This window comes from Acanthochromis polyacanthus, chromosome 1, assembly GCF_021347895.1.
Source record: "Acanthochromis polyacanthus isolate Apoly-LR-REF ecotype Palm Island chromosome 1, KAUST_Apoly_ChrSc, whole genome shotgun sequence".
Classification (NCBI taxonomy): Eukaryota; Metazoa; Chordata; class Actinopteri; family Pomacentridae; genus Acanthochromis; species Acanthochromis polyacanthus.
In genome coordinates, this window is record NC_067113.1 from 31,919,131 (window position 1) to 31,943,882 (window position 24,752).

The 24,752-nt window shown below is 40.4% G+C and overlaps 1 protein-coding gene across 2 annotated transcripts in view; it reads right to left on the minus strand.

Moving 5' to 3' along the window:
- The window catches only part of atrn (attractin), a 205,123-nt gene that overhangs the window by 33,788 nt on the left and 146,583 nt on the right, over positions 1–24,752 (minus strand). For both annotated transcript variants that reach the window (XM_051951584.1, XM_022191616.2), the window contains exon 27: positions 1,013–1,120. In XM_051951584.1, the coding sequence (XP_051807544.1) occupies positions 1,013–1,120 (108 nt within the window). The remainder of the gene's footprint in view (positions 1–1,012; positions 1,121–24,752) is intronic.

A 24,752-nucleotide genomic window follows, 5' to 3' on the forward strand; every position in this document is an offset into this window, starting at 1 on the left:
AAACGACAACAACTGTAATCAACACGATCAGTTCCAAATATAATATATAAAACTATCCATCATGGTTTCAAACTTCACAGCTCGCAAAAAACGTCAACTAGCACTTAGTTTTGGGAGTTATATAGAATTCCTGCCTGTGTCATTTATTTAAACAAGACTCTGCCGAAAAGTCTAAGAAAATATGACTCTGACAGTTGCATGTTTTCCACCCAGAGCCACATTTTAAGAAACCCTAAACCCCCGTCTCAGGATCGACTTTGCCTTTCAGCGTGTACATTCCTCTCCTATATGAATGACTTTGCTCCAGCAAGCTGTATGATCACATTGACAGAAGGTGCTACCTTCGATTTCTCCGTTCTCCTTTCAGAAACACAGATGGTTCGATGCACCAAAACAAGGCTGAGATGACTCCATCATTATCCCCAACGGTGTCTTTTTTTCACGCTGGCAAACACTTCTTGAGAGTGGGTGTTAATTTATTTCTTTTCTTACGAATAAAGATGTTGGAACAAAACTCTCATCTAATTTCTAAGTATAGTCTACATTACCTTGCTCTCATCTGCATGTATTTGACTCCAGGGTTAACTGAATTCACTTCCATTAGAATTCACAGGCTCACCACCATAACTGGATATAACTGGTATAATGTGCACTTTCATCACTGGCCAGCCTTCACGAATACACACCGCATTGACCCTCATTAGGTCTACCGGACCTGCACTACATTTCAAACTCCTCTTCCTAAGTGAGTTCCTCTGTTTGCTGAAAAACCAATAAAACCACCTTGAAGACTTCACACAAAAATGACGTAAAGCAGACGGCGTGAGGAATGTTTATCGCTCGGGCGTGAGTGTAATCAAACTGCAGCCGGCACCGAGCTCCCACTTGATGGGAGATGAGCGACGCTGGCAGTGATGGATGGAGCACCCCGGCCTGTGGGGCTGTCAGGCCCAGACAAAAGGTGGGTCCCTGGGGTTCGGCGGTGATTGCTTTGAGAAAAGGTTGTGCTCACCTTGACGTTTCCTCCTATCAGGTCAGGCGGCTCTTCGTCGGTCTCCAAGGCGACGTTGATGGTGGCGAAAGGCCGGCTGGCCATCTGCTGCATCTCCCTCAGCAGTTGCTAAGAAAAGGGAAGAAGAAGAAGAGTGTGAAGGTCAGGGACAGGTAAACATAAGAGCGTCTATTCTACGATCTGCTGCCCATCACGATGTGTTCCATCTCCAGTCACTGAGTGGAATTTATTACAACACCGTAGAGCATTTTAAACCCGCTGAACTCTAAGCAGTTTCATGATGTTTTTAGTTACTGTAGGCTCATTTTTTTGCAGCAATATAAAGTCCTGTACCTCTATGGAAACAGAACAACTATGGCTAGAAGTAGAAAGAATGAAATGTCTTCTGTATTTGACAGAAATCATAACAAATGAAAGAAACAAAGTTCAGGGTTTTTTGGATCATTTATTCAACGAAAATGGCAAAAACCGGGAACTAACGTACAATAGTTTTTCAAGTGATCATAAATGTTAAAAAATAGTGGTTCTAGACACTATAGATATTTAACTACTTTCATTTATTCAAATTCTACAAACTACGTGCTTCTCACTCTTCTCTGCACATCAGCTCTAGAAAGCCGTTTCACCATGCTGAATGTATCTTCCAACAGCTTGCTGACCGCTTGTTCTTCTTTATACTGAATAGATTAATTGATAAACCTGGAATCAACATTTTTTCAAGTACCCAAAGGTGTGCTGGAAAAAAAATGGCGCCTCTACACTCTATAGACATTTAAGTACTTAAACACAGCCTGCAGTTCAACCCAGTTCAGTTGAAAAGTCCCTAAATTTTTGGAATGACTTAGTTACAACCAAGTCTCCAACAGCTTCAAGGTTGTATTGAGAATTCACTCTGTTTCAGCTTGCTTTAGTTTTCACCTAGCTGGTAAATGCTTCATTATCTCCACCAGCTAGCTGCTAACAGTATTTGTCTGTTATTTGACCCATGATGTGAACTTTTTACTGGCAGCTGCAGCTGAAAATGAGACGCTGTGAGGCGAAACTGTTAAGCTGTTAGCAGAAAAAAAACAAAGCAACGGCACCAAATCACTCATACAGGCTAATTTAGTGTTAAACTACAGTTGCATGAATCAGTTGGACTGTTAAAATGAATATTTATCAGTGCAGCTTTGAGGTTCAGAAATAATCATTGTCCAGAATGGTGCGCTAACATATTATAACCCATTGATACGCAGTAATGGGTTTTAAAACTCGCTGACAACCTTGCAACAGAAAGGATTTCACAGCAGCTTAAAATTGATCTATTATCTATTAAATAAGATGGGAATTAGCAAGTATTAACTATTTGTAAAGCCTTGTTTGAAAGTGGTTCCAAACAGAAGGTGAGAGTCATTTAAAATCCTTCTGTTAGTGCTGACCCTGGGTAAAACTCATATTACACAAGAACTCTGTATGCTTTGTGTTTCAAATCTTTGCATGCAAAGTATTTCAGAAATGTCGGATGAACACCGTGGAGTGAGAATTATTTTGCTCCAGTGTCCCTGTATGATCTGGCATAAAATGGAAAGAACCTAGAACAAGTACCGTCAAACTGTACTACAGTAATTGTACTTTGTGGTAACTTTACACCACTGCAAGGCAGCGGCAGAGTCTCGTAATGTTCTGATTTATAGTATGGAACTTGGCCAAAGAGAAAGGAAGGAGGGAGGAGATTATGAGGGAGGAAAGGAGAAGCTAAAGAAAGAGAATGGACAAGGAAATGAGGTGAATTAGAATAAGAAGAATGAGGGGGGGAAAAAAGGGAGACTGCAAAGACCACGGTAAACAAGGAGAAGTGCCGTGTTGCCGACTGTCAAAGCAGCCAAAGTGCTATGAATAGAGAAACAAACAGCATCAACTGTCAAGACACCGAGACCTGAATACCGGCAGCGAGGCCCTAGAAACAAAAACACCTGCAATCATCGCACGGGCAGGAAAAACGCTGACAGAAATGAGACGCGGAGGTGGGAGGTGGGGGTGTCAAACATGGTGGGGAACAAAATGATGCTTGTTTGAAATCAGCCCGTGGAGTTCTGTGATCAGAAGAAGTTTGACACCATCCGGAGGCCTCTGTCTCATTACGGTGAGTCACTGCAAGGTGCACGCAAAGGGCAGTGATGCAATCCAACCAGAATGGTTCACACCTGGTATCTGTGCTACAAGACGGTCTCTCGGTGAAGTCCTCAACAACTTTCAATCAATCCGCTCATCCCAGTATTGACAGGTTTCTCCCTAAATGTGACGCCTTATGTCCATGACTGGGGGCTACAGAAATAGCTTCAGGGAACATTCCTCTGTCTAGTAAAAATGACGAGGAGAAAAAAAGGGTTTAAATTAAATGTCCCAGATTCTCTTTGTGGATTGAGCCAGCTCATTAAATTCTTGCATGTCTGCATCCAAATCTCTCTCTTGTAGCACCTGGGCGAATGGGAACTGAGTCACTACTTCCAGGGAATATGCTTATTTGCTCTCTTTCAGATTAATAGCACTTCTGCTGTCCATTAAATATTAAGTTTATAGCCAGAAGGCGGTTGGCTGAAAACAGGAGGAAACAGCTATCCTGGTTCTGTCCAAAGGTGGCAAAATGTGTCAGCACCTCTACAGCTCACTAATTAACATGTTAAACAGAAACTGTCACCTAAATCCAGCTTCGTGTCGAACACACAAACCTGAAAGGAACTCATTATCAACTCTTTGACCTTTTGACGTCCATGAAGGACCAACAGATCAATGGAAAAAAGTGTTTGAACAATTCAAAAGTACAAAACATTTGGTAATTAGCCATTTCTTCATCCTAGAGACTTCTAATACTCTCGGAAAAACTAAAATTGGAAGGGCCCCAGCCCAAAAATAGGCGACAGTGTTTGTGTAATTACTTTCACTGCCAGAAGAGGGAGACAAAATCTCTATACTGCAGGTTTAAACACAAAAGATGTTTGGCAGAACATTTGGTAACAAGATAATTGGTAGATTAAGCCCTCAAAGCTTGTATCATTTCTTCCAAACTAGTTACCAACTGTTAACATCGCACAATTCAATCAGTCGAAGCAGTGACACACACACTATTTACTGACACAGCAGATGGTGAGAACAATTTCAAAAGTACTTTGCGAACTGACTGCAGACAGTTTAATGTCATCAGAGACGAGACACTGCGTAACTGCTACCTGGATACCGCCTGCATCAGTCATCATCATTCATTTCCCCTGATTTAACTCACATTTCTGCTTTGAGTCAACAGGCCTGGTATGATTCCTGCACACACTTTCCAAAAGGCTTTGTTAACTGAACTCACAATTTTATTTTATTTTTTGCAACGCCAACTTCATTAGCACATTTGCAAATTAATAAAACATTAATGCGCTTAATAAAGCCAGTGATAAAACAGAATGCGAAAATGACTTGTTGTGGAGGAGGTACAGTACTGGAGAGGGTTTATAAAAAGCTCTCACATCAAACAGAGAGAAACCGTAAACCAAATCAGTCATGACAAGCAAAACTGGAAGCAGATGCTATAAATAGAAGCTGCGTGATGCATAATAGTGGAACAGTAACACCCATAAAGTATGAATGAAGCCAAACACAATGGCAGAGAGTCGCCTCATTAGCATGAACACAAATAAAAACAGGCTGAGGGATTGACATGCCCGGTTTTCACTGTCACTGCAGCAGTCATCGCACAAAAACAAATGAAAACGCAAATGAGCAACTCATTTTGTGGAGTCTCAATTTGTCATGATTACATGTCCCGCTGTGTGAAGCATCTGAGAGCCAAAACATGAGGCTTTTGTGAGCGTGATGACACACTGAGAACTCTCCCATCTTTCACCGGTTTCTGATTTGTTGAGACTTTGACTGAAATACCAAATCTGTTGCACTATGCATCAGCTCCTGTTAAGTGCAAATCTGTAACTTTTCATCCAGCCAAAGTTAAAACTCCGCACTCCGTCCGAGTAAGATAACGAACTTAACTCATAGAAAACTTCGACGAGTTCTGCATTCTGGCCGAATCAGCTTCATTCACACTGACGCAACGGGCCAAAGCAGGCGGCAACATCACGGCGTGGATCTGTGTGCTAAATGCAGGGGAAGTGAGAATCTGCATGCAGACAAACACCCGTTTTCATAAGCAGAGCTCCTTGAAGAGCACAAAGCAGCAGAATTGATTTACTGGATAAAAAGCAGATGGAGGAGTGAATGTTGCGGTAAACAGACTTTATAGATTCAGTCCACCTCCTTCAACCCTGCTGCAAAACAGCCTGGTCTCTTGTCCAACATGCAGGTAACCTTCGTTTAAACAGCGACGTTTGGCTGAAACCATGTGTTTTGGTTTCTATACTCACAATTACACTTTCCTACTGTGCAACAGGGAGCCGCCCGAAATCGACAACTTGTGTTACTGAACATTGAGCTGCTCCAATTGACCGCATTTTGTATGAATTTGAGAATGATTGATTAAAAGATTAAAGTTTCTTGCTCAAGGACTATCAAGAGTTTCAGAACAGTCCAGATTTAAAGCATTTTTACTGGCAGTAAGAATAATAATAGAAAAGGATTGAATTCATGTTTTATAAAGACAAAAGTAAAGATCAATTCAGCTAGAAGAGAACAGTGAATGACTGCTTTTTACTTGTCAGAGGTAAACAGAGCTTGTGATTGTGTTGGAACAAGATGCTGAAGGCGTAACATCTGTTGTAACAGAAGCTCGTTTCCATCAGTATATTGTCTGAGATATTCAATATTTTTGTAATTATGCAGCCTTAATCGATTGTTTGGTCACTTAGAGGCAGCAAAACACATTGATTTATGCTAATTGAAAACATGCTAGTTAACAAAGGGTCTATTTGTGAATTCAGCAGCGGAGAAGCAAAACAAGTCTGTCCACATGATGATTGGAATATTCAACATTGTTTTTATCTCTGTTTTGGTCTCCACCAGCTACTGAAGCAATTATCTGGGTTCTTTGTTGCTAAAAGACATGAGCAGGCTGCTAAAGTCAAGGCCCTTTGTGGGGAAAATCCATATTTACTGTGCTTGAAGGTGTAAAAGAAAAAATATTAAGATATGAACTAGTGCCCCTTCAGGCTTTACAAGACAACAGGAATTTGACCTAAATGCTACCTAACACCAAGCTAAGCAATAGCTGTCCAGTTCAAACTGGTGTGGGCAGCGTTTTCTTCCTGAAGGGGGCGTAATAGCAGCAGTTCATTGGGTTTCAGAGAAGAACAGCCAATTTAGAACAGCCCTAAAACAATGACCAAGACAGCGATGATGAAATTAACCATTTTTGTAGTGTTTTGAGCTAAAAAAAACCCTCAAAGACCCACTGTGGGGACATGTGAGACTTTGATTAGTTTGTGGAAACGAGGCAAAATATGGGACTTGAAAGGTGGATTTCCACTGCCAGATCTCGGAATGGTTTGCTCGACTTCAACTTCAACTTCTAATGCATCAAACCAATGACAAATAGTAGCTTCTGGAACATGTAGGAAGTAGAACAATGGAGGTTTGTCAGCATATGTGATGAATTTAAACTAAATAAGGACATTAAGAGGGCAGAAAAGTGTCCATTCTTGTTGTCTCCAAGTTTAATCAATCACAATTTGTCTTCTTCAAGTTTAACCAATCAATGCTTAGACAGACACAGCAGTTTTTTGGGGCCACTCTGTAGTACCTACCCTTTAGTAAGCAACTTTTCTCCCATGAAAACAGCCTAGAAAGAGGTTCTACAGTGGCAGATCTTGCAGTTGGAGCATGCACAAAGATTCAAGCTGCCTTAAAATGGTCCACAAGTTCCTGCGATGTAAAACAGCCTTGTGTCTGCCCTTTGGTTCAGGCTACACGTTGTTTATTTGAGTTTTTTAGCTGACAACAGTTGCCTGTTGCTGCATGAAATGGAGATGATAAAACCAGCGAGACTGAACTAAACAGTAAAGCTGCAGGTTGTAAAATCAAAACAACTGAGCTGAGAGATGCTGAAACACAGGAGGAGCTGCAGAGTCGGGTGTTATTCCTCCATGCATTTGTTTCTGTGAGTGATTTCACCACATTAGCTGAATTCAGGCTTTTATACAGGCCATTAGCGGGCGACTTTTTCTAACCCATCAATGTGGGAGGTTTACTGAGATTCAAAGATCTAATATTTTGGAAAAACCTGCTCCGTTCGTCTTCCAATCTGCAAACTGTTTTCTCATGACTACTGTGGGCAGTCGGTTTCTTTCAGGCCTCCTCTCTAACGTCTGGACTGCAAGCGTCGGGTTAAGGAGGCAGCAGAATCTGCAGAACAACCAACCTGGAAGGAGTCCTACTGAAGATACAATTTGCACAAATCTCATTATGCCGTGCGGCGTGTAGGCAGCCGCCGTACAGCAAACACTCAGCACTCCAAAGATAACCAGACGCCAGAGGAGTTACAGTGCAAGTCGCCTACTTCTTAAATTGGCTCTTGGTTTTCTGCAGGGCAGTTAGCATGTGTGTGTGTGTGTGTGTGTGTGTGTGTGAGGATGGCAGTGATATCTGGGTACGACAGAGCAAACTGTGCATACGTAAAACTAATTATAAGAAGTGTGTGCGCACGCATGCGGGCAGGTCGGAGATACCTGCACATGGCTGATCATGTATGTGTGCACAGTTTCTCAGCTGCAAATGAATTTCCTCAGATGCACGGAGGGAATTTAATTCATAGCAGCAGCGGGGAAAAACTGCTCGAAGGAGAATGAAGGCAGAGTGTTTGAATAAAATGTACACATGTAGAGACGTAAATACACAAACAGTCATATTAATAGCATGAAAGTGAACACACTAGTGTGAAAACCAGCAAATTAAAGCACTCATTAATAGTCATTTATGAAGCAGAAAACTGCTTTCTTTAGTGTTGCACGTGCAAAAAAAAAAAAAAAGGTAGTTTTTCTCCGTTTTATGCAATTAAAATGATTACTAATGGATTTTGGCAGGTTAATCTGACAAAGCAAGTCGTCTGAAGGCATCATTTTAAATTTTAAACTTGTGATGCAGGAATTTTAACATCTTACAGTGCAAATAAACTACTTGCATTAGCTTTAATTTGGATTCATGTTTCTGGCCTCCTGATGAGCACGGATTGGAATTAATGGAATATACAGAATGGGACACAGAATGAATTCAGATTGCTGGTAAAATCAATAAAATGGGGTTTATCAGTAGCATTTCAGTTTAAAATTTAAATTTAAAGTGAAATGAACTCTCTGTTTTCTATCCAGTGCATTTAAAACAAACAGAAACTGAACCAACAAATGTAGATACTGAGATTAAATGGTATTTATCGTGTGATTTCTCAAAGCACTAATGCCGTTTTCAGTGTTCAAACTGCCTATAATGTTCATACAGTTTACTTAAACCACACTATTTACACTGTTTGGGGCTCATAGCACTATTTAAATCGACCTGTAGATTATTTTATATTTTATCCATATTTCTATACAGTCATGTATTAGTGTGCTCTGTTTATACTGTAACAAACTGTACATATCATAGTGTAAATAATGGACTTAATTGCTGCTTTTGCATTTCTGGTTAGAAGCTAAACTGCATTTTGCTGTTTAAGGACTTGTACTCTCTAACCTACCTGAGTAATTTACAAATTAGGAATTAAAATAGTATATAAAATGATACTTTACTGTTTCCATAGAGGTGTTGGACTTTATACTGAGCCGACAGCAGGTAAAAATGTAATAAGAGCAAACCAAAAGTCCAGAAACTGCATCGAGTTCAGCGGGTTAAGTGATAAACGCTCCACTATGTTCCCTTTCTAGCTGCTAAGTTTCTTCCCTGGAAGCTCTGGTAATATATTTAATCAAAGCTTTTCTTTCCCAGAAAGCAGCTGCCTGTTAAAGCTGGAAACGATGCTAATGAGAGCTGTGAGAGTGAAGCCAAAAGTCCAGAACAATGAGTTGAAAGACACCGAAAGTCTCCTTTAGAGCTCAGAAAATGGGTCACTATGAGCTTATGAACGGTACCGATCCGGAGCATTCTTTTTGCTTTGTTTTTGTCTTGTTTTTTTATAGGTTGATCAATAATGTTGTTGTTGGTCATTAATTGCAGCCCTGAGAAGGAAATTCGTGTTCGCTCATGTAGGCAAGTCAAGAGGAAGACGCGTGAGGGAATGGATGCTGGAGTGCGTCAGCGGATACGAGGCGAAGGAGGGGGGAGAAAAAGCAACGAGAAGGGGAATTAAAAGAGAAATAAGGGCGGATTTTGGAGAAGGAAAGAGTTAAGGGATGGATGGCAAACAGATAAACACATCCTAGTCGGACACACACACATCTCCGCTACACTACATCAAGCTGTTTATTTATTGATGCGTCTGTTTAAAAATGCTGTCGTTGGGAGAGCTCTCAATCATCCCTCGGCATCACTGAAGGAAAAACTGCAGAGAGAGAGAGACGGGGAGAAGGGCAGGTATAGAGAAAGAGAGGATTTCTTCCTCTGTGAAGCTACATTAGCTACTCGCCGCTTCATCTCTGTGGCGGTGAGGTGGGGGGTGCAGAGGATGCATGCTGCGAATACTGACATGGGAGAAGGCTTTGATCCCTCCATCTTTTTGTCTCTCTTTCTCCCCTTCTTTCACCACCCGACTCTTCCTTTCTTCCCCCCTTTTTTCTCTCTTGGAGCCGGACTCCTGCTGTCCATCTCGACCACAACTTTCTCTTTCTTCTGTACGTACTGTACGCTAGCCGAGGGTCGCTACGTCCGCGATGCTAATCAATACTCCATCAAAGAGGAGCAGGACGGTCAAAAAAAAAGAAAGAAAAGAAGACACGAGAAGAGAAAGGGGAGAAACAAAGAGATGAAAGCGGGATGAAATGGAGAAATTAAGTTAAGGCGGTCAGAGGCGATAGAAGCCCCTCAAATGAATCAAATTACGGAGAGTCACTGAAAGCAAATTCAACCAATCAACAAAGGGAGCAGACGCACCAGGGCCGTTTGAACTCTCACTCTGAGGGGAGCTAAATGGATTTAAGCGTCTCAAATTGTGGTAAAGTTGGAGTAAAGAAGGGAGACCACCCCTCAAAAAACACAAAAACACCACAGGCAAAAGGAGAGCCAGAACCGAAAGACAGACATTTAAGACGGCAACAGTTTATCCTGCAACTTTTACATTAGATTTTTGGACATTTGGATGCGGAAGACGTTGAAATTTTGAGATTTTTTTTTTGGCTGCCTGTCAGTGTCCTCCAACATATTCCTGCCACTAACAGCCGAGTTACACCCGGCTAATTTGCCTCCTGGTCGAATCTAATATGTAAACAACCGAACCAATGCAGCCAACGACGCCGCTTGCATAATCATGTCTTGTTATTTTTGTTGCCGGACTGCACACCCACGACGGTGTTTTTAACCTCCCTCATCGGGCTTTGTTTGATATTCTGGGTCGGCGCTGGTGTTTCAACTCAAGTGTCACTCTGTGCTAACTTGATTTGTTTTCTCAGCCCGTAATTCTGCCGAGTATTATTTTTGTTTTTGAACTTCATTTTCAATTGTGCTGTTTCAGTTGTTTGGTCACATTTAAACACACCATCTATCAGTATCTGGCCACACAAAGCTGGTCATCAACTTGTTGAGGGTGCAGAGATGCATATTTATCACAAGAAAATCAAACTATAATCCTAAGTCGATATGAGGATTTTAAACATATAATCTAAAATGAAAGCAAGAGAGCCGCTGCAGCCAAAGCAGGAGGGAAAGCTGGCAAAATGAATTGCCGGTTTTGTGCATGTGCAAGTTAAGGTTGATCAATATCAAAGTCAAATCATTAAGGCACAAGTAGATCTGACTAAAAATGCAACTGTGGACTAAATTAAAGTACTGTGCTGCTTGAATGCAGCTTAATCTTATGGGGTGTTGGAAAATTATAGCCTTGTGATCTGTCACTTCCTATTCCTTGTCCATGTAAGCAGCCTTGTGATGCATTCTGCTAGTGTTGGGATGCATTTTGAGAGACAGATTGTGGCTTTGCGTGCTCCTAACATGCATAAAGTTAAAGTTGAAGCTGCTTTACACAAATGAGGAGCATCAAATGTGATCTGGAAAACTACCCAAAAACTTTTAAACTGTTTGCTCTAAAATGGAGACCGATTTAGCAACTGAATGGCTCATTTCAGGCCCTAAATGTTTCAAGAAACACATTTTGGTAAACTGTTTGTGCCAATTGAGTGACCAGTGTTGGGAAGCAGAGCAACCCCTAACGTCTGAAAACAGCCCTGTGGATCATAATTGTTTCAGGTGCAATGCTAGCGGTGTTAAAATGTCTTGGGAGCAAGTTAAGAACAAATATTCAAACATAATTCATACTAGTAGCTAAGCTTACTGCAAATCCCATAAGGTCAACAAGGAGACTTTAAGCCTTTAGTGCTTTAATCGGTCGATTGTTTCACTAGACAACAGCTAGTGGAAACATACAACGGCCGTAAGACATCTTGCGGTCGACGGTGACATCTCATTTTCATGCAAGACCTTCCTTTTAACCATGCACCAAAGACTGATATGGTTTTCCAGGGCCGATACCGATGGCGATTATTGGTGCTGAAGAAAGGCCGATAATCGATATTTGGAACCGGTATATATTAAATGTAATGTTTTATCAGCATGAGATGGTAGAGAATCTGTCATTCATGGCCAGGCTTCTCCATTAATAAGGGTGTTTTCCAGACTCTGTTTCAGGTTAATCTGTCTTAACTTAGCTGCTAACCGTTAGCATAGCCATAGCTATAGCCACTGTGAGAGAAGCTAATTTCCTAGTTTGTGGTGCTTTTTGTTCAGTTTCTGCTGCTTGAGAGACATTTCTGAAAACACAGGGTGACTCCAGACAGAGAGAGGAGGCTGCAACAGACATTTCAGTAGCTCGTTTATCGATTATCGGTCGATAAAAATACAGATACTGATAATCGTAAAAAAAAACACATTTCAGGCACAGTAATCGATTTATCCCTACTCCAGTGTAACCCTGAAAATCAAGAGTTAAACGTGAAGGTACCTCACTACCTTAAATCCTGAAATCTGATTTCATAGGTTAACTTTTTGTAAACAGTTAATATGTAAAGCACAAAAATGCTCTTACATTCATTGTCTTAATATGCTGAGCTTTAAAATGTTTCAAGGTGGGAAGTGTAAGGAGTTTAAGCGTAAGCGTTGCATTAAGCTGAATTACAGGTAAAATGTACATGTTCCAAACTTTGTACTCAAAACTACTGAGAATGATTCATGGAGCCTTGAAAAGACACATGACAAAACAGTCAGAACTTAAACTTGAAAGTCAGTCTGAATGTGTATTTTTGAGACCGTTACCGGCACAATGTCGTTCCAAGGTAGAGATACTGAGCAGCTGTGGTCCTTATTTGTGTGGAAACACCATATGGATGTTTGAACCATGTAAAAGACACAAGTAGATCATCTTTAGGAATATAAACAGTAGCCATATTGCTCCCAAAACATCAAATAGTAAAAAAATCAACCATTTCTAAGCACTGGTTGTGTTACTGACCAATCGGGGCAACATATACCGACCACGTTTATGTAATTTCACACAATGAGGCGGCAGGTTGTGCAACATTATGACACACCATCTGACGCCTGTAGCACACAAACTGAACACTGTGTGCAGACAGAAGAAGCAGCACAGGAGCTGGGATATGCCTCGAAGCGAGAGAACATGCTGTTTTTTCTTTATTTTTTTCCCTTTCTGGAGCACTGAAGCTTAGAAGTAGAACACGTAGAGACATACAGCAGAGATGTGGAAACAGATGCAGATGGGTGTTTTGACACATATCATACGGAATTACCGTATGTGTTGCCCTTTCAAGATGGTAATTATTCGGTGCAGCTGTGACAACTGCAGGAATACAGAGGTTAAATAGTGTGAGGTTCTGCGTCAAACGGAAATCTTCGCATATAGGATATCAAGCTACAATATTTTACCGCGTATCTACAATCTTGGGGTGTCAAATGTGTTGGCTTTAGAGCGACGGGAACAAACCGAGGCGGCTCGGAGGTTAAAACAAAGATGGAGGAGATGAGATGGCTGTGGGAAGAAGAAGCGGATGAAAGTAAAGAAAGGGAAGACAGCTTGTAACGAGATGAAACGGCATCAAAAAGTACAGGAGCGGGGGTTTGACAGAGGGTCCCGGCTTATAATAAAGCCTCGTACGGATGTCGTGATGGACGGGCGGGGATGGGGTGGTGTTACCAGACCGAGCGGGGGGTCACCCACAGTGCAGCGCGGTTGTAGCACTGAGACAGCCTCGTGCATCAGCGGCAATAAGACGCTGGCGTCGATCCAAACGCTAATTATACGCACCATCTCTGCAGAATTAAGATTAGCAGGGTTTAGAAGTGTCTTGGGAACACTGAGAGACAAAAAGCAACGAGTACACACACACACACACACACACACACACACACACACACACACACACACACACACACACACACACACACACACACACACACACACACACACACACACACACACACACACACACACACACACACACACACACAGAAAATGTGAATGACACCAGGGCAAACTCGACATAAAATGTGGGAAGCAGCTGGTATACAATCTAACCGACCCACACAGCCGTCTGCAACTCATTCACCCAAAATGCTGCCGCAGAAATCTTTCATTTGTCATGCAAGAAAAACACAAAAAGTATTTTTTTTTCACTTATACACACGTTTTACACAGTTGTCTATTATCGGCATCTCAGCTTGACTACGCGGAGGTTGCTGTCAACAAGGCCTAGTCCAAATATGCATCAAAAGTGGCGAAGAAATTGAGTGATGAAGAAATAAGAAAGCCAACACATTTGGGGTTAAAGACAAAACCAGAAGCTTGTAGACAGAAACCAAAAGTACCTTGCTGATGTGACACATGAGATGTTGTATTAAATATGTATGGATTTTAAAAAAAATTTCAAAAGAAAATGCAAGGGAAGTCCTGTTCCATCAACTACTCTTGACTTTTCCCATTGGACTTTGTGGCATACTGCTTTAATGGATACTTTTCCTCAGCAAGAATATACACATACACGTATTATGAGCCAGAAAGCTGAGTTTAGGACGCAGTTGAGTTTTCCCAAAGCAAAATGATTCCAAACATGCATCAAAAAGTGGTGAAAAAAATGATTAATTAGGCTAGATTTGGGGTTTTAGACTGACCTCCCCAAAGTTGTGACTTTGATAAAGCTGCACCCATCAAGAACCTGTGGACTGTGATGAAGATGCAAGTCTGAGTCAAAACTAACAAATTTGGCTGAACTGCACCAATTCTGTTAAGAGGAGGGTCAAAAAATTTCTCCAAGCATGCAACAAAATGGGTCAAGAAATTGCTAAATTAGGCTAAAATCAATGTTTCAGCCTTAAACCCCATCAAGAAGCCGTGAAGAAACAAGCCAACAAGTTCAGCTGACCTGCACCAAGAGGAGGGTCAAAGATTCAACCAGAAGCTTGTGGAAGGAAACCAAAAGGAGGTGAAACTTGTCAAAGGATGTTTCAGCAAGTATTGGCATTGCTCTATGTTAATTTCACATGCCCACAGAGAAAATGTGAATGACACCAGGGCAAACTCGACATAAAATGTGGGAAGCAGCTGGAATACAATCCAACCGACCCACACAGCCGTCTGCAACTCATTCACCCAAAATGCTGCCGCAGAAATGTCTGTTTTCATCAAGACAACACAGAAACATATTAATTTTTCACTTCTGCACACGTTTAACACAACAATCTTTTATCTGCATGTCAGTTATCCCCCCTCCTTTAAAATCAAAGCTAATGTTTGCTGTGAAGTGTAACTGGCTGCAGCGGCGGATTCTTCTTCATCACGTTTTGATGAACCCGCATCTTGTCAGGTCCGACGAGACTCTCGTTAGCTTGACTACTGCCATCATCAAGGCCTTTTCCTTTCAGGAGGATGCATGTTTTTCTCTGTAGATTCTCGGCTTCTTCTTGTGAGTGACCTTCAGCGCTGCCTGACGCCGCTGCTCTCCTCTCTCCCTTGCTCTCATCATCTAAACTCCCTTCTCCTTACCTCTCACTTCAGGATTGATCACCTCAGAAGTAGGCCTTTTGTTCTGCGCGGTGGTGCAGTGAACGCTGACCTCAGGAGAGAGGAGGAGGCGATGGAAGGCAAACTCTCAAAGAATCTTAAAACGCTGCTCTGGTTAATCTACAGGGGCCTCGCAGCGCTTTAAGCAAGAACACAGTTGATGCCTCAGAAACACAGGAAACAGATTTCTTCCTACACGTCCGCTCGCCTCAGTTCATCGCCTGATAACATGTCAATAGCTTCCTTGCTGGAGAAGCTATCATCTGCAACCAACTAACCTCAAAAATGAACTCCTATTTGAATATTTTATTGACTCCAGTCCTTAAAATAACAATTTCTGATAGTCTTTTTTGCACCGTAACACTTAAAAACTGCTTTCATTAAAACCTGCTTCAGTGAAGAGTTTATGACTAGTTCGGTACGAATTTCATTAGCGCCAGTTTCAAGGGAGAGTTTTACTGTTTGATCATCTAAATGTTATCGCACGGAATTTCATTAGTTTTTGCTTTCAAGGGATAGTTTAAGCATTTTATGTGGACCAAGCCGTCTCAGAGAAACTGCAGAGAATTAGTGCAGTATCGGTTCTAAATGGCAGCTTTCAGAGTCATGAGCAAATGAAATGCAGAGGTTTTCAGTTATGTCTGCTGATATTGTGTTCGCTGGTGGAATTAGCATATTTTAGTGGCACAGCTTTGACCCATTTACAGGAGAACACTGGGAGATTTCTCTGTCATCGGACCACCGAGAAGCACAAGAACACACTTCATGCAATACTACACACTATATAAAGGGACATTCATCCACTATATATATAGAAGTTTTGAGGAAAAACTGCAAAAGAAAATGCAGGAGAAGCCTGTTTTACATCCAGTACTGCGAACCTTTTCTATTGCATTTTGTCACATACTGCTTTAAGGAATACAATAACTTCTCCTCAGCAAGTTTACACATATACAAATGTATGTATCATGAACCAGAAGGTTGGGTCTTGGACGAAGTTGGGTTTTCCTGACAGGAAAATTACTCCAAACATGCAACAAATAAACCCCATCAATAACCAATGAAGAAACAAGTCTGTGTCAGAAAGCCAACATATTTGGTTGAACTGCACCAGTTCTGTTAAAAAGAGGGTCAAAGGTTCAACCAGGGGCTCGAGGATGGAAACCAAAAGTGCCTAGTTGAGGAGAAAATGGCGAAAGGCTGTTTAACCAAATACTAGCATTGCTGTATGCATGTTTCTGACCCAGCTGTCCTATTTATAAAAGCAATATGTACTGTTGTGTATATATTAAATAAATGCAATACAGAGGTTTTTATTCCTGGTTATGTCTGGAAATATTGTATTCATTCAGTAGCACAGCTTTGACCCATTTAAAAGAGCACACTGTGAGGTTTTCTACGTCATCGACCCACCAAGAAGCAGCGGCAGCAGCAGCCGGCGGAGAGAAAACGTCGTGGGGGGTGGCGGGTTCTCAAGCAAAAAAAAAAAAAGGCTGCTGAAGGTTCTGTTGGGAAGTTTGGCTGCCTGGAGGGACTGGCTGGCAGCGAGCGAGACGAAAGAACAGAATGAGTAAGTGTGAGGGGATGGTGGCACGAGGGCGGCTCAGCAGACAGAGTGCCAGCTGAGGTCACCTTGAGCGATCCATCTCCCACCTCCTGCAGTGGGGGAGACCGAAAAGGGAGGCAGGAGGGGAGACTAAAGTGGTTTCCTCCCTCTTAATAGCCCCTCTGGCTCCCCCTGTGTGGCGATACAACCACAGCTGGGTTTTGGTGGGAAAACGGACAGCACAAGTCTGTCAACGCTGCACATAAAGGAGGAAAATCATTTGTTTTTCCCTGTTAGAAGTCCACTGTGAGGAGACATTACAAAAAAACCATGTTTCATGTGAATGTTGACATGCTGAATTCAATAAAAACATATCACTTTTTGTGTGGCATTAATTTAAGCAGACTGTGTTTGTCTATTGTTGTGACTTAGATAAAGATCAGAATACATTTTATGACCAATTTATTCAGAAATCCAAGTAATCCCAAAGGGTTCACATACTTTTTCTTGCAACTGTCTACGGCAGACTATGAGACGACTGCCTAATTAAGTCATTTTTCTCAATAAATGTGCTGTTTTATTGCAACACTGATGCACTCCAGCATTAATAGCTACGGATGAGGCATAAATAGGAACTTCAAATACACAGAAGGTTATTGTATTGGATTATTAGTCCTTTGCAGAAATATATTTTTCTGCATTTTCATATTTATTAGCTACAAATAAAGATAATTTTCATTGTCAATTATTTTCTTCATTAATTGATAAGTTAATTTTCCTTCTAAAAAAATGTCAGAAAATTTAGAAAAAAAACATCCATCAGATGTCTTGTTTTGTCCTCTACTAGGGATAGACAGATTATCAGCCTGGTCGATAATCATGGCCGATATTTGACATTTGTTCGATTATCCGTATCTGTATTTCTATTGACTGATTATTGATCAATTAAATGAGCTATTTCAGGTCTGATGCAGCCTCCTCTCTGTGTCTGTTGTCAGTCTGATAGAAATGTCACAAAAAAACAGGAAACTGGCTGCTCTCACAGCGGCTGGTGCTATGCTAACGGCTAGCTGCTAAATTAGACGGCAGATTAACCTGAAACAGTTTGGAAAACAACAATTAATAATACTTTAAGGTCTGAACCTAAGGGGACAGAACACTGAAAGATTAAGAAAACAGAGAAGAACAGCAGGAAACAAAATGATCAATCTCAGTTGATCCCATAAAAACAGGAGATAATTTAATTGTTCCTATTTCTATTTTACATATTCAGTAATGAATATTAATGAAGCAGTCTAGTTATGAATGACAGGTTATCTGCTGTCACATGCTAACAAAACATTAAACCTAATGTCTAGTGTTGGCCTTTCTTGACTACAAATAATTGGCATTGGTATCGGCCCAGAAAAACCCATATCGGTTGATCTCTACTCTCTACCCAAAGATATTCAGTTTGCTATCAGAGGAGTAAAGAAACTCAAACGTTTTCACATTTAAGAGAGAATTTCTTACTTTTTTCTCCAAAAACTGTTACTTAAACTGATTAATTATGAAAACAGTTAAAGATTATGAGTGTGAATCAGTTGTTGTTTTATTATTATATGCAGCTCCAATCAATGTATAGACTCCAAAATAATAAATCAATGCGTTGCTCAAAGGCAGCCAGCAGCTACTGGAAGCTTTTAAGGTGGACTGCTTTCTTGCATGTAGATAAATGCACGGATTGACGTTGGGAATCAGTCAACACACCTTAAATGCTAATATGGAACCTCTAATTATTTCTTTTTATTGGATCCAGTAGAGTTTAAGTGTGTATATGAATTTAACTAGAATATGCAAATTATTGTATTTCCTCACTTGAAGAAACAACAGCGGCAGATTAGTGCTGAATTATATAGATATAATTACAAATATGAATCATAAGCAGCCGGTTTTACTTTAATCAAAGCTTAAAATGGTGATATTTCATCAAAATCCACTTTATTCTACATAACAGAATAAGCTGCTAAATCAAAGTAAATTCATCACCTGTACATTTCTTAATGTTCAGGTTCGGTTCTCTGGAGAACCACACGGCGTTCTGCTCCGCCGTCAATCGTTAAAAGCTCATTTCACGTGTTTGTGTTTCGGAGAGAAAAAGGGAAGAGAAACGGAGGCAGCAGGGGGGACAATTTATGTATAAAAAGTGAGACATTTTTAGCCCGCATTCACGTCTAAATAAAGGATGTTCGCTTTATTTCTTGAAGTGTATTTCCGCAGCACATTCCACTCCATGGCAGCCGTGGCCTCAGCAGCTCTGCCTTCAAGGGCACAATTACCCTCACCGAGTGCAGCCGTGGTCCAATCCATTTTCGAGGGTCACACAATGGCAACAGCGATCCACCTCTGTGTTCACGTAACGCGGGGAAATGTGCTTCAACAGGTGCAGAACGCCACGTCTCGCCGAGTGCACAAGGAGACCTTTCACATTAACGTTTTAGGCACAAAGCTTATGCCGTTCTATTAAGTGACCTCAAATGAGTAGAGCGGGGCGCTTTCGTAATCCTTCTTCACCGCTAAACGCTCAGATACATCAGCGGAGAGTCTTCAGACAAACTGACACTGACAGAAAGTTCAAGTGGGAGAGTTCACACCGTGTTTGCAAAGAGATATTTATGGACGGCGGTATTGGAACAGCGAAGTCATGATATCAGAGGTGTAGTGCTTCTTGTTTGCTTTGACGTCTGCACACAGTAAAGTTGCGTAACGACTGCTTTCATGGTGTTGAGTTTATATACATTAATCAACTATAAATGTCCACTAGATCAAGTGGTAGACTGACTTTATGCATAATTTATCATGTGCCAACTATTTCTTTTTAACAAAAACAGGATTTTGTGCATAAGTCTCTGTATCTTGTTTGTGGTCAAATGTTTAGTATATGGTAAATTTCAATGCAAAATCCGAATAAAGTTGTTTTTTCTTTGGACACTATACCTTGGCATCCGCTTAGGCACTTTATACACTTAGTTATACACTCAGTACATGGCATTTTGTACTTTGTATTCCATTTTTCTCGATTTAATTACTAACCTCTCTGTATTTTTCATTAACCTTTGTGTATTGCCCTCTGGCAAAACCATTTCCTGAATAAAGTTGATCTTATCATATAATCTTATCTTTCTGAAATGAATGCATTGCAACCCGTCTTTAGAGGTAAAGAGGCATAAATATGAGTTTCAGATAAGTTTAAAGTTATTTTATGCTCTGATTATTACATTTTTGTCTGCTCCAAACAATTAAAATGCATTTTTTGTTTTGTCTTTACATCTTTACCAGCTGCAAATAACCATTATTTTCACTGGTGTGTATTTACTCAATTAGTTAATTAGTTTGGTTGTTTCTCTATCAAATGTCAGAAAGTTGTGAAAAATGCGCAGTAGTTTCCATTCTGTTTCTTCAACCCAAACATATTCATCCATACTGTCACAGATGATGACAGATGCCAGAATATATCCACATTTAAGGAGCTGCAATCACAGAATTTTTACTTTGTTCTTAAAACATTACTTAAACTCATTAATTGATCATCAAAATAGTTGACGATTATGACTTATAAATGTGAATTCATTACCAATTGCTGCTCTAGTTGATGTATAAACTGGCAAAAACTTATTTAATGCATTGCACAACAAAGAGGCAACTATCGCCAACTTTTAAGGTGGAATGTAAATATTCTATTTCCTCATTTAAAGAAAAATCTGTGATGAGCATCACTCCTATATGTACCAGTTACACTTATTTGTATAATCATAGACATGAATTACAAGCTACTGGTGTTTTTTTTAAGCTAAAAATTGTGTTAATTTTGTCAAATCTTGTCTCGTTTAAAAATTTACCAAAAACAAACCACTGGCTCTAATCAGATGCTGTCATTTTTTAGCTCCTTGGTGCATCTGTGAAGCTATTAGGAATTCAGATCTAATCAGTCAGGTGACAACAATTCAAGAACTTTTCAGCTGAACTAGGTTGAACTGCGGGCAGTGTTAATGGAGAGCAGACAGGAGGCAAGTAAGGAAACAGATCGAAGTAGTAAAATATCTATAGAATGTAGATCCACCATGGTTTTTTTCAAGTATTTGTAACATCTGTGGGCACTTGGAAAAATGTTGGACATGTTAACTCCAGATTTTTTCAATTAAACGGAAATGGAAATATAATAATAATAATAATAATAATAATAATAATAATAATAATCTGAGTGCATCATACAGCAATGAGGACATTCTTGAGTTCTCTCTCCTTCCAGTCATGGTTGCTCTGCTTCCATCGAGGTGTGGGACTTTACATTGTTGTGAAAAATGAGCCCACATTGAGTGAAAATGTCACAGGGGCAAATAAACACCCAGAAACAGTTTAGGGTTCAGAGGGTTAAAAACAGAATTGTCTTAAAACCATATTATCGACCGAGCCAGTGGAATAATAATAAGTGCTTTCAGACCAAATCATCCACCGCACTGAAATATTCTTCACACTGACCTCTGCAATCTTTTCCTGTCTGCTAAAAAAAAAAAAAGAGAAATCCTTTCAGCAACATCATCAGAATACTTAAAACCCATCTATTTATTTATTTAGTTTTTAGCAAATGTGCATAAATTTGCTTGATTTTAAAGTTCTTTTTGTGTGAATCACTTTGCATACTCCTCTGTTTTTAACTCAGGCTGATGGTGAAAAAAAAAACTGAACTGATTATTAAAAATTACTGCATATCTCCAGGCTGCGTTAGTCCTAAGCAAATAATGTTTAGCTGGATCAAACTACACTTATGCTGAAGCCAAGTGAGATTGCCAGATTCCTAATGCCACAAAAAGCAAAAAAAGCCTTTTTCCTGTTACAACTCGGGAGCATTTACACATTATTCCAAAATGCTTACCGCGCAGACAGACCTGTTTTGACATCAAATAAATGGAAATGGGGACTTTCTATTTAGCATGCAGCCTGTCTATGAGTTTAAACCAGACATAAACAACCTATGGATGGCTATAGGTTGTATTTTTTCTCGGTGAGGATGCCAACAGAAGCCTGACACCGATATTAAGCACATTGATTTCCCCTCAGCTGTCAGAATGATGAACCCTATCGATATAATAATGGAGACAACATCAGCTCTCGCATGCAGGACGGGAAATGAAGCTTCTTGTGTGAAAGGCAGCAGCGTCTCTCAGGTCCCATCACCCACCTTGTACAAAAACAGTTACGCCATTGTTTGCCAGTAACTCAACTACAACAGCGACCGTTACAGAGCAGACAGTCCAAACAGTCAACCACCTGCCCCGTACAACGAAAATGACTGACTTTAGGCACAGATCTACACCCTAATGTGAACCCATAACTATTACAGACCAGTTTATACTTCTTCTCCCATGGAAAATCAACCTGAACCACATCAATTAACAAATAACAAAAAAAAAAGCCAAGTAGAGACTGTTCTGTCTCGGACAGCTCACGAAACTCAAGGTCAAACAAGGACTAACGTTTTTTTTAATATAAGCTTGCAGTCTTGTCTCCAATGTTTTCTATGGGATGCTTCACAAACATTTCAAATCAACAGTTTTAGTGTTTTGAAGCTAGTCAATTATATATTAGATAGAGCGGGACTTGGTAACTCAGAAAACAGAGGAGAAGCTTCAAATTAGTTGTAAAAAAGTCGTATTGTAACCCAATCTATGCCATTTTTCTAACAGGAAGTTATTCTTGTGAAAGTGTTAACGAAAGCGTGACATTTTTATCTAAACCTCAAAATAGTTTAGTGTCTAAACCTACATAAACAGCAAGAGAAAAACTTTTTTCTACTTCCATATGCAGCTTTATTTCAAACTCGAAGACTTTCTTACGACATCGCAGGCTTGTTTTTTGACAAGGAAAGTACATTTGCTTCAATGAAAATGTGCTTATGTCTATACATAAACGAAGCTGCAGTTTGTACAGGAATATCACTTTTTGAGAGAGGGCTGAAATTTGTTATGGCAACAATCCAAGATTCATAAGCTCCTCTTTCAATCAATGCATAATCTACGGACAAGGTAAACTCATCATACTCACTATCACTTCCTTCTCCTATTTTCGGGAGGATTTAAGGTCTTTGTCAAGCACAACAATCTATTTTTTTTTTAATTCTGCCCAGTTCTAAATAGAATACTCTGGTGCATCTTTGTATTGAACTGCATTCATCGTCTGTAATTCTTTACTACGTCTGCCTATACGTTACGCTGCCTACAAGTGGTTTAAGCTTGCACATTCGATCAAGTACTGTACTTACACCAATCAGCCACAACATTAAAACCACCTGCTGCCAAAACAGCTCTGATAATAGCTACCTCAACATGGGACCTTTATGGACGTCCTGTTATGTCTAGTTCTGGGACTGTGGCAGTGGATCCCTTAAGTCCCTTAGGGCTATTGGATGGGGCCTATACCAGCACAAACTGTTCTGGTACAAAAATGTGACTTATTCCACATTCAACCCATCTAAGCATGGAGGTTTTTGATCTGAACCTGGTCTAAAGTGCCCCAGATGCAAAGAAAAGCACTAAAATCTCCATGTTTTTACATTTCAACTCAGACAACAATGGATTTCCTCATCAAAAATTCTGTTTTTGAAGAGTCTTGAGCTTTTGTATGACAATATCTTCAAGATTTGACCCATCTAAGCTCACTGGTTTTTAATCTCGACCTGGTTTAAAGTGGTCCAGAGGCAACAAAGCGCACTAAAATATCCATGATTTTATATTCTAATATAAAAAATAACAGTTTTCCATATCGGAAAGGAGGTTTTATTAGAGTCTTTAGCCTTTCTACAACAATCTGTTCAAGATTTGACTCATCTAAGGTCACTGGTGTTTGATATGGACCTGGTTCAGTGTGGTCTGGATGAAAAAAAGGCAGTGAAATCATCAACATTTCATTTTTTTTGTGTAAAACAGTTTCACAAATAAGAAACCAAAGATTAAATGTCTAGTCAGTCTAGTCCGGAATCTACTTCATTCATTTTTAACTGTCAGTGGTTTAAATGTTGTGGCTAATCGGTATATGTACAGAGTTTAGGTACTTCAATTCGATTGATTCCAACCACGTCTTAGGTGATCTACTGCATTTTCTCCACTTTCTATATATTTATTAGGTGTTTCATGTAATTGTCTGGGCTGTTTTATTTTTTTAATTAAATCAATGGAAGGCTAGAATTCTCTGTTTCACCTATTTATATTTACTATCAGGATGATGATTTTGAAGTCCCCCCCCCCCCCCATCCTGACTGGATTTGTAGTACAGTACAGCGCGACAAGTTCAGTTTTGTTATCTCGGTCGTCATTAATCCGTTTTGAATACAGGATGTAAACATATGGTGCATCCAGTGGAGTCTCTGTGTATTAAAGCTCTATCAGGGGATGCAGATACTCGCTCTCTGGATCTCGTATAACACCGCTGGCAAGCAGCAGCGAGGAGACGAGGAGACGCAGCGATTCTAAAATTATAATGTATTACAGAGCATCACGGAGAAGTGCTTTGTAAGGGGGTAACAGCTGCAAGGTAAAGGTGGAAAGATTGTTTCTTCCTTTCTTCCCCGATCATGTGTGAACGGCATTCTCGTCCGGCCATCTGCTTCTGGGACCGCTGCGTTGGTCGGGAGCAGCCAGGCTACAGTGAGAGGATCTTTCCTTATCATTACGGATGATTTTGGAAACTAATCTGATGTGGAGCCTACGTGTTTTCTTGAGATCTTCGTTGTATTCCAGGTCTCTGCTCGCTGCCAATCTCTCCCACTTCGCTGCACTTCCACACCAAACCATCTGCTGCAGGCCTCGGTGCGTGAGTCATAGCGAGAAGTCAATGAGATCGTGGATGTTGAATGTGTGTTTGGGCGTGTGGGCGATGAACACGCCGAGTTGTTTTGAACTGTTCTGAGAATGAGTGTACGGCCGATTACGGTGGTGCGATTGACAAACTTCATGATGACACTGTGAACGAGACTGAGTTTCATTACAAACTCTACTGTGTCTTCTGCAGGAGAGAATGCCTGTTATCCGTGATTTATT